The sequence below is a fragment of the Lactuca serriola genome, chromosome 8 (assembly GCF_051521515.1).
Source record: "Lactuca serriola cultivar US96UC23 chromosome 8, Lser_US96UC23_V15, whole genome shotgun sequence".
Lineage (NCBI taxonomy): Eukaryota > Viridiplantae > Streptophyta > Magnoliopsida > Asterales > Asteraceae > Lactuca > Lactuca serriola.
In genome coordinates, this window is record NC_136415.1 from 21,351,039 (window position 1) to 21,362,376 (window position 11,338).

General features: G+C 35.3%; 1 protein-coding gene across 1 annotated transcript; it reads left to right on the forward strand.

Moving 5' to 3' along the window:
• Positions 1-7,544: 7,544 nt before the first annotated feature.
• On the forward strand, positions 7,545-10,134 carry LOC145066121 (glucan endo-1,3-beta-glucosidase-like). The gene is made up of 4 exons (XM_079013304.1): positions 7,545-8,340; positions 8,451-8,799; positions 9,477-9,771; positions 9,906-10,134. Exons 1-4 carry the CDS (start codon positions 7,667-7,669, stop codon positions 9,932-9,934), a joined length of 1,347 nt encoding a protein of 448 aa, XP_078869430.1. The 5' UTR covers positions 7,545-7,666; the 3' UTR covers positions 9,935-10,134.
• Positions 10,135-11,338: the final 1,204 nt, after the last annotated feature.

Genomic DNA, 11,338 nt, shown 5'->3' on the forward strand with positions numbered 1-11,338 from the left:
AATAACATAATGCGTGACTTGGCGGCAATGTCAAGCCTCAAGTTTTACCGAGCCTTGGCGAGTCATGACGTTTGTAAGGCGTGACTTAAGGCGGCGATTTTTTATATAATTAATATTTTTATATGTATTTTCAACTATTATTCATTTGTATACACATATATGAGTTAAGGCGGCGTTTTGGCAAAGCTTGGCGGCAGATGCAAGCCTTGGAGTCATGGTGCGCCATGGCGAGCTTTTTAGAACCTTGGAAAAAGGCTACTCAATTCTTCTAAAAAAGCTGCAAAAATATTGCTTTTAGAATATTTCCTTGTTTGACTAACTTTTTTTTTCTGTATATTATTATTTTGTACCATTTAAAATAAGTGTTTGACGGTGGCAATTCATGAACCAAGTATGTATCTATTGACAAATTATTGTCCTTAGAAGCATGCTATTGTATGTGTCCCCTCATGCTAATTTTCTAGCATCGTCTAAACTTTCTAAGTGAGATTGCCTGGTCCAAATAAAAATGATAGAAAGGCTTGGGTGTTTATTCTTAGTTTTCTATCTTACCTGACTCTATCTCTAGAAGCATGCTGGCCGTATGCATCAAGTCTCATGTTTTGCTGAAACATTGAGCATAACGCAATGGCTTACTATGATTGCATAGTCATCATCATAAGAGTTACCTGTTTGGTTCTTAAATGACAAAGGGTTATTCATGTCCCTGACCTCTTAGTCTGAGGTATGACATGGTACCATAATGAATTGACGGTGAATCTATGATTCTAGACTATAACTAACTCTATGATGCAAGGATTAAACCATTTCTTGTTGATGGGTTATCACTATTCATGATTCACATTGATTCCACCTCAAGATGACTGAAACAATTCATTCTCTCCTTATTTTCTTCTTTAAAACCTTATTATTCAGCGCAATGTACCATACGGTGATGAGAGCTTGAAAAATCTATGTCGGTGGTTAAGCTAAAACACCATAATTTATCATATGCATCATACCACTCTTACCCTTTTTCTTTTAGTAATAGTGATTAATGAGTCAACGTATGAAACCACATGCTGATGAGATCTCGCAATACTATATCAGTGAATGGTAGCTTAAGCCCACACTATCAAGAGATATCACAAACTTACTGGATTACAAACTGCAATACTGATACATTGATTGCTTCCGCTGATGTTCATTGCCGTTGATGCCATGTGTCGCTGATGTAACTTCCTTATCTCAATAGTAACTTTCTAGATGACGATTAAACGTTCTATCAATATCTTAGGATACAAGATTTTTACAGCGCATATCTCTTCAATCATGATTACGTAAAAGGGAAGAAACTTTTTGGTATAAATTGGGAATTCTCCGTCCTAGGTCACTTTTACAAGCTATTCAAGCAATTGGCTTTCTCTCTCGAAAAAGGCTCTCTCAACCTTCATCTTCCTCAAAGCTCTCGCCATGTCAAAGCCTCTTTATGAGTTTGCCCCTAAATATGATGTTGTCAAAGGTCCTTATGCCCCTGATACTTCCATTATCATTCAAGCAAACAATGTGGCATTCTCTGATGACATCCCAAAGCAGTTCATGAACTCAGGAATTGAAGACTTCGTCGACTATGTTAAAAGTTTCCCTCTTCGATATTCCTTCTACGACTTCCCAAATCTATTCTACCCTAAACAAGTATATGAGTTCTACTATTCATGCTCTGTTGATTATGATTCTTAAACCATTACTGGAATCAATGAAGATGGTCAATATAGGGTTATTATTGATGTAAAATCTTTTCGAACTACTCTTTATCTTCCTCGACCAGAAAATTATTCTGAAACTCCTTAAGAAGAAAAGTGCAAGTCCGTTCTTGAAAGATTATGGTATAATTTTAATCTTCAGGGCACTTCTTGTGATCCACAAAAATACACTCTTCGTCAGTGTTTTGGTGTTGGATGGAAGTATTTAACAGGGGTTATTGGCAAATGCCTTGGGCACAAGATTGGGATTTTGGATCAACTGAATCTCTTTGATCAAAGGATTTTGTTTTCTATTTTGTACAACAAAAGACTGGACTTTGCTCAACTCTTTCTTGATCAGGTGATTGATTGTATCACTGGGAACAAGAAGCCAGTGTATGTTCCTTATCTCCGTTCGCTTGGACTAATCTCGGCCCATGAGGAAGGTTGTTCTGAAAATCATGGGATCACCATTCCAATTCCCACCTCTCCTCAAAGATCATTAATGTTGCTTCTTATGAAAATGATTTGCATGTTACTATAAGGATGCAAAAATGAATTTCAAATCCCTGCGTTGTTGAATCCTCTAACTCTGAAGAAGAGGATGGTGAGGATGATAGTGAAGAAGGCGATGATGAAGAGAATGATAAGGATGATAGTGAAGAAGACATCGATAATGATGAAGATGAACTAGTCATTGATAAGGGAGAAAACTTTATTTAAGGAATGAAGTCTCCTCCAAGGATGAATAAGCACATTCGATTCTCATCCCCTTTTTCATCCACCCCATCTGCAGATGAAGTTGTACGTTGTAGATCAACCCCACCTTTTTGTGGAAAATGCTGAGCCGCTGATTCAAGATTTAATCTTTCCAAGAACAGTGTCTCATCCTCCTTAAGCTGAGAATGTTATTGGCTGCAAGCGGAACGTAGGCGATTTAGGTAGAAAGAAAGTAATTTTGAACTAAATAAGGCTCCGATGATATCCATGGACCACCCATATTCCAACACATATTCATATTGCTACTGTTTATCAATGGGAATCAAGCTCCAATTTTGAAATAACTGTACTCTCTCAACTTTCTCTATTGGTAAAAATTACTCAATAACAGGGAGAAAGATTGTCTAAATTTGAATAAGATGTGGATGATATGAAATGATTTATGGCGTTGGGTGGTGATGATATTGATGATATGGTTATTGGAGATACTCCTCCAAATTCTCTAGGTAATAATCCTCCTCCACCTCCATATCCATCATCAAATCCACCTATACCTCCTCGACCATTTCATTCCCCTCCTTGCACTCCTCTTGGTTCTCCTCCCTAGTCTGATGCTTCCAAAAATGGGGAGAATAATCATGAGAGTCTTGATCAACAAATGCAAATGGATCAACAAATTCAAATGGTGGTGATTGCATCAACTCCATCTCAAACTGAGATGTCTAAAGCTAGAAGGATTGAAGCTGAATTTCGAAAGGAAATTGTTGTTGATGACATCCTAGACACTGATGCAACAATTGATGATCAGCCTATTCCAAACACTGGTGATTAATTAGAGATTGATAACTATGAAGGGTTTCTTGATCTAGGATTCATGACACAAACTGTTGTTTTTGTTGTTCCTCTGAATGTTGTTTACCCTGAATCATATTTTGAGGGGGAGATTCCTCAGGGAACTAGTAGTGACATTGAGTCTGATAATGATCATCTCAACCCTCAAAATAGGAAGGGTTCCTTCTCAAAGGGAGCTCATGATGTTGAAGCTGAAAGTTCTTCCGTTGTTGGTGATCCTTCAGCACCTCCTCCTTCCAAGAAAAGCAAACTCATTTTTTATATGAATGTTCTAGGTGGAGTATGGGGTATAATTGTTGATGAAGTGAGACAAATCATGATAGAGATTAATGTTGCTATTCAAGAAAGAAAAGAAGCCAGCAAAATGAGAACATTTTTCTACCAAACTTACTCAAGCTCTTGCTTCTGCTAATGAAAGTGCTGATGTTCAAAGCACTAACAATCAAGTCAAGAAAATTCAAATCTTCAATAATAGTGTGGAGAAACAACACATGGTTTCAGAGCTAAACGATAGGATTAACAGAAAGAAGTTTGGAGATGTTTTGAATCGCAGAACAAAGCCTGCTCCTATTATCAAGGTAAGATGCACCAAACCAAGGAACGAGTCACTGAAGCTTCACTTGGTCAGGAAGAATACTGAATAAGAATACAATGAGGTTGTATTTGTTCATGAGCTAGTAAAATTTAGCTATAGTGAGTGGATGCAAATTCAAGAAATTATTAAACAACACAAGGGTATTATTTATGCTCAAGAAGAGAAGTTGGCAATTCAACAACTACTCAACAAAGTCAAGAAGTCGAATCTTGTGTCATCACCTGGTCCCTCTAGACCATATACCTCATAAAGAACAAGCACCCAAGACAGTCCAAGAATACTAAGTTTCTTCTTCCTTATGGAACTCGTTACATCAACAACAAACTACCAACGGGTGTTGAACCGGTTTAGTACATGTTCAATCGAGAACCAGAACATGGCATTTTCTATCTTGACAGTCAAAATCACATGTGCTTTCAACGCACTGATGATCTTCCTGCTGTTCCCACTGAGCACTTATTTCATCTTCGTGTGGAAGGACTCAATCATTTTGACTGGAAAGAGGATACCATGTGCTGATCTCTTTGGAGCTAAGTAAAAGATTGGAAGAACTTAAAATTGATGAATTAAGATGGGTTAATCCTGAGATCTTGAAAGAAGTTGACAAGCTCTACAATGGTGCTGATGACTCCGATGAAGAATATTAGTTTTGACATCATTAGATAAGGGAGATTGTAAGGTCACACCTTATGATCTGATGAGTCAAACACTCTATATGCTAACTGCGAGCGATAGTGTCAAGATCAACATCAACACCAACGTCTCATGTCTATCAGTGTTAGTGTGTAGTAATATTATCTTGTGTAACCTTTGTATATTAGGTAATTGTTAACGTTACCGTATGCGGCGACGTTAAACTTGACGAAAAGAACTGACATGACGTTATCAAGTCAGGGCCTTGGCCGGTACCCGGTCTTGGCCCAAGTAGGCCAGTGCTGAGCTGGTAGCCCGCTTCCCCTCACGAGGAAAGAATATTCCTCATGATCTTCTCATTTTCTCATGACCAATCAGGTCATGACAAGGAGCATGATGACGTCCATAACTGATGTCACCTGGCGGTTAGTTATCGTGGGCATACTTCTCCCAATAAGAGTGTGCCACGTCTCACTCCCACATGGGAAAGTTACTTCATTCTATTAGTAACAAGTATAAAAGGATCTCTTCCTACCCAAGGAAGGGATCCATCTTCTTCCACGTACAATTTACCCTAAATTCTCTCTAAGAAAGGACTAACTTGATCGTCAGAGCGACGTCCCAAGAGAATCCTCGGTCGTCCTTTAACGATTCTTCTGTGTTGTGTTCTCAGGTAAATCTCCAAGACAAACCCGTCTACAAGCAATAGTAATGATACAGATAAGAATAGAATAGATATCAGAATCGATATCTTTGTTATGAAGATCGGTTCTTAGTATAAAATTAGACACAATCCCTTCAATTAATGGATATACTTGTATAGATTAGTATATATTCAACATTAGGGTGATACCCTAATGTAATGGTCTAGTGACCGTCTTTGTGACAACCCCGTTTTCTTGGTGAAACAACCCCTTTCTTGGTGAAAGACAATTTGGAGAATATCCTGTGTTCTTTACTTTCTGTTCTTTATTTGCTTACTTAATTTGCTTTTGTTCTTTATACTTGAAGTGTATCTAATCGATACAAACATTCACCTAAAATGTCTAATAATTGACTAACTTATGTCCACCAAGTCTATCAACTATCACCTAAACTTATGTCATCATACTAAAATATGTCATCATCTCAATAATACATAACATAGTAATATTACAATATATCTAATCTACAATTGTGTAGCAACACACATTAACAACAACAAATGTCAGAGTATAGTTACTCACCTAGCTAGTTAGTAATGTTAACTCTTGCTTCGGTTTCTAGCTTCCATTGCCTCTCAACTTGTCACTTACCAACACAATTTCAACAAATACAAGTTCCTTAGAACATGTTACAACCCACTTCGAGCTAGACTCTATGACCAGTTATCACCATACTAATTAAACATCATACTACAAGTGCTAAATAATTTAATCTTATAAGTTATTAGCTAATCTCATATTTCTAAGAATTTCACTAATTAGTGTTTATAACCCATATCAACCAGTCTTTGTACTTCACCTGCTAGGTTTGCAACAACGTTCTTAATAGCATCATATTATGACTTCTAACAACTAACGCAGGTTCCAATATCCCTTCATAATTAAGCTACAAAACACAATAACACAATAACAAGAGAAAAGAATACATCAGCTCGATTGACAATTCGTAACCTCACGTTCTAGCACCGACTCTCTGATCATAATCCTTAGAAATGGCAATCTACTTTATAACTTGTCATATTCTCCTTCTACTTCACAACTAAACACCCATACACATTCTAAACACCCGAGTTAACTTCTTTTTTTCTTTAGAAATGGGTCAAACGGTTATTTTACACTGATCAAACACACTACATGGATCGAGTTACAAAAACGTCGGACCGGTCCTGGTCAGACATTATTCATATAGCCCTTTAGACTATATTCTACTACATATAAAACAACCACATGACATTATGTTAGTTATAAGCTAATGTCACTAATATTGTATGTTGAATGTAACATTCTTCAAAAACCCAAAACACTAAATTTGCAAAATTCAAAAGGATGTGACTAACTATTTTCCAACACCTAAACTTTAGTTAAAATATAATGTAGTTAATACAATAATTTCATAAAATCAATTGATTTTGCAGAATTTATTTTGTGAAATTCGTAGTTACTAGTTGATGTGAAAAAGAAGTCAATTTCGTATGACAATTTGTATCTTTCTGTTTTAGTGATGTAATCAACTATATATATATATATATATATATATATATATATATATATATATATATATATATATATATATATATATATATATATAGGTTCAGGTTCATTTGAGACCATTTTAATTTTGTGAGACCGTGAGACCAAATCTAAAAATAATTTTAAAATGCAAAATAAATGGAAAAATCCAAAATTTTTTTTTTTAAATATTATTTTCGGAACTTGAATTAACTAAAAAAAAATAAAAAAAAATTCCGTTTTTTTTTTTTTTTTTTTTTTTTTTTTTTTTAAATACGTGAAATATTCTAAATAGAATATTACACTGACATATTCTAAAAAATAATTTTAAAATGCAAAATAAATGGAAAAATCTAAAAATTCTTTTTTTAAATATTATTTTCGGAACTTGAATTAACTAAAAAAAATAAAAAAAAGAAAATTCTATTTTTTTTGAAAAATACGTGAAATATTCTAAATAGAATATTACACTATACATATTCTAAAAATAATTTTAAAATGCAAAATAAATGGAAAAATCAAATTTTTTTTTAAATATTATTTTTGGAACTTGAATTAACTAAAAAAAATAAAAAAAAATATAAAAAAAAAAATAAAAAAATGCGTCTCACGGTCTCACAAAATTAGGCTGTCTCACCTGAACATAACCCTATATATATATATATATATATATATATATATATATATATAATCAAGAAAGACAAAAAAAATAATACTGTAATAAAAAATAAGGTACACGTTTTATCTTGGCTTTACGCGCTGTCTGATTTCAAATAAATTCCTTGAAGCATGTCCTACGCCACCGGCAACCGTTCGCTATTGTGCGCACTATGCACCACTCACGCTACCTTTTTTTATGTTTTTAACCCTCGACAACAGTCAACAACACTACAAAATTACTTTCCGTTTCACCTCAAAAATAACCACACAAAATGGAGCTTTCGAGAGTTTCTTTCTTCTTCCTCCTCCTCCTCCCCGCCGCCGTACACTCCATCGGCGTCAACTACGGCACCCTCGGCGACAACCTGCCATCACACTCTCAAGTCGCTCAGTTCCTGAAATCCAAAACAGTCATCGACCGCATCAAAATCTTCGACGTCAATCCCGACATCATCAAAGCCTTTGCCAACACCGGCATCCTCGTCACCGTCACCGTCCCCAACGGCGACATCCCGTCACTCACCAACGCCCGTAACGCCCTCCGGTGGGTTAATGCCAACATCAAGCCGTTTCACCCAGCTACCAAGTTCCATTACATCTGTGTCGGCACCGAGGTGCTCCACTGGGGGCCTCAGAACCTCGTCGATAACCTCGTGCCGGCGATGAGGGTGCTTCACGCAGCGCTGGTGAAAGCTGGGATTACCGATGTTAAGATTTCAAGCCCACATTCGCTCGGAATCCTTCAGGAATCTACTCCGCCGAGTAACGCGTCGTTTAGACCCGGATGGGATGTGGGTAATCTCGCCCCGATGCTCCAGTTCTTGAGAAAAACCAAATCGGGCTTCATGGTTAACCCGTATACGTATTTCGGGTACTCTCCGGCGAATGCTAACTTCTGTCTCTTCAAACCCAACGCCGGCATGTTCGATAGAGTCACCGGAAAAAGGTACCCTTGTTGTTCCCATGTCACAGCTATTAGTTAAAGATTTGTAGGGATTTTGAACTTTTTTAGTTAATGGATTTATGGATTTGTGTTCTTGTTTAATGAAATTCAAGGTATACCAATCAGCTTGATCAACTGCTGGACGCGGTTTACATTTCGATGAAGAAGCTGGGTTACCCAGATGTGGAAATCATTGTGGCGGAGACAGGGTGGCCATCGGGGGGAGACCCACAAAACAAACACGCGAATCCTGTCAATGCGGCGGCGTATAACGGTGGTTTGTTGAAGAGAGATGCTTCCGGCGTTGGAACGCCATTGATGCCGGGAAGAAAGTTTGAGACCTACATATTTTCGTTGTTCAATGAAGATCTGAAAGGCCCATCATTGGATGAGAAAAATTTCGGCCTTTTTCGACCGGATTTCACTCAAGTTTACAACATCGGGATCTTGCGCGGATCACAGGTAATTGATTACTTTCCCAAATTGAAGTCCAAAATTTCGTCTGATTTGATTGCACATGTCGATGTTTCATTGGAGTTGGATAGTAACGTGACACATAGATACCTGATCCACAAGAAAACTGATAACGACGTCGTATTACCGGATTTAGACAAATCTTGACGTCTATTTAAACTTCTAAATAGTCAAAAATGGAACAATGTTAGTAATTAGGGTATTAACCCATTCTATTATTGATTTATGTGAATTTTGAATTAATGAAAGCATAGTTTAATAAATGTATTTGAATTAAAGAAGCTAGAGATACAAAACCAATAGTAATTATGAAAACAAATTTTTTATTATATTATTTAAACCAAAACGTCTGTTGCTTATTTTTTAAGTAAGAAAAAACAATAACACTTTTTTAAAAATTAAAAGAAGAATTGGCAATTAAGATAAATTAAATAACATTTATATATAGTAATAGAGTCGTTGATAGTCATGTGAGGTTGTCATGTGGACCATGAACTATGCAACAAAAAGTATTTTTATAACCAACTTTATAAACTTTTTATAATATTTGTAAATCCATAACAAACACAATTCTAAGAACATATGCATATACCTTGTACCTTATGCAGAAATACTTGTACTTATCCTTAAATTTTTGCTCATGATATTTTTGATGTGGACTACAGCAACAGCCGACCGGTCCATCACCAAAACCATCATTGCCGGCGGCACCAACACGAGGCAAAAAGTGGTGTGTCCCTAAACCAGATGCCACCGATGCGGCACTCCAATCAAACATTGATTATGTTTGCAGCAAAGGTCCTTATTGCAAACCTATTCAGACCGGTGGGGCTTGTTTTGAGCCGAATAATGTGCGGGCCCATGCCGCGTTTATCATGAACGCTTTTTATCAGAAAAATGGCAGAAATGACTTTAATTGTGATTTTGCTCATACTGGAGTTGTCACGTTCAATGATCCAAGTAAGTTAAAAGTTTACTTCTGTTGATTTATTCAATGAACTTAATAAGGAAGTGACTTAAGATGATAAGCCATAAACACATTTGAGTGTTTGTGTGTGAATTGTGATTAACTTGATTTTGATTTAATTTGTTAGGTAAAGGCTCGTGTAAGTATATGTCTTAAGCAAGAGGGAGATGCGACTCGAAATCAAGGGAGAAGGGGTTAAAGAAGGTCATGTAAGTTATGTTGGTTGAGGTTGTGATTGATTATTCTTTTGTTATAGCATTTTATCTATTTAACATATGATGATGGTGTGGCATGTAGTGATATTATTACTCGAATATTTAATTATGTTATGTTATCATATTACCTTTTGACTTTTACATTCTTATTATCCTTTCTTGTTTTTTAGTTTATTATAAAAAGAAAACAAAGGATGCCAAACCAACGGAGAGCGTGAGAGGGGAGGGGAGGGGAGGGGTGGGTTGATTATTGGTCAAATGACATAAAAATAGGAATACAACTAAGAAAAAAACACCACATCACCATCTTACAAACATGATGTAAAAATCATTAATTTGAAAATAGAATTTAAAAGTACGATGGTTTTATTGTGAAAAAATAGGGAGTTATTTATTAATATGGTGGTATTTTCGGGTCTAATCAATTTAATTATATATCATGTGAGTCTTTTTATCATAAGATAATCATTTATTTTGCAAAAGAAAGTCCTTTTGAGAGATTTTTTTGCTCACATGAAAAGTTTCTTTATTAAAACAATCTCACGTTTTATCACGAATTTTGGTATATATTTAGACTATGTTTCATATTGTACAAATAGTTTAGTTTACTTTTTGAGAGGTAATTTATAAGCTAGTTTCATAATAACATTTCAATCTTCTAAATATACCAATTATTGCTTTGATATATTAGAACATTTTCTAGGTTTTTTTTGTTCGTATGTGATATATATATATATATATATATATATATATATATATATATATATATATATATATATATATATATATATATATATATATATTAAATCTAAGAGAAGGATGTATAATTTCAAATTATTTGACATTTATATCTTTATTTTTTTATTGTGGGATCCACTACAAAACAAACACTATAATATCCTTCATTTAACTCTATTAACCATAACATTAGAGATTAGAGATATGTATTCATTTTAAGCATTCTTGTTAGTTAGGTAGTTGTGATGGAGTATATCTGTATTTGATACATCTTATGTAATTGTATAAATACCTTCATTAATGGAAGCATACATGTGATGGAGTATATATGTATTTGATACATCTTATGTAATTGTATAAATACCCTCATTAATGGAAGCATACATATTCAGGGAAATGATTTCTCATATCGTATCAATCATGGAAAATTAACCCTAGCCGACCCCCCCCCCCCCCCCTTTCTCATTATTTCTCATTTTCTTACTTATGTTTGTTCTGTGACTTCTTCTTATCTTCCTCTTGCTACCATTCTTCATCTTCTCGCCATCAAATTAACCTCCTCAAATTTCTTCCCTGGAAGAATCAAATATGTTCTCTTTTATCTTAC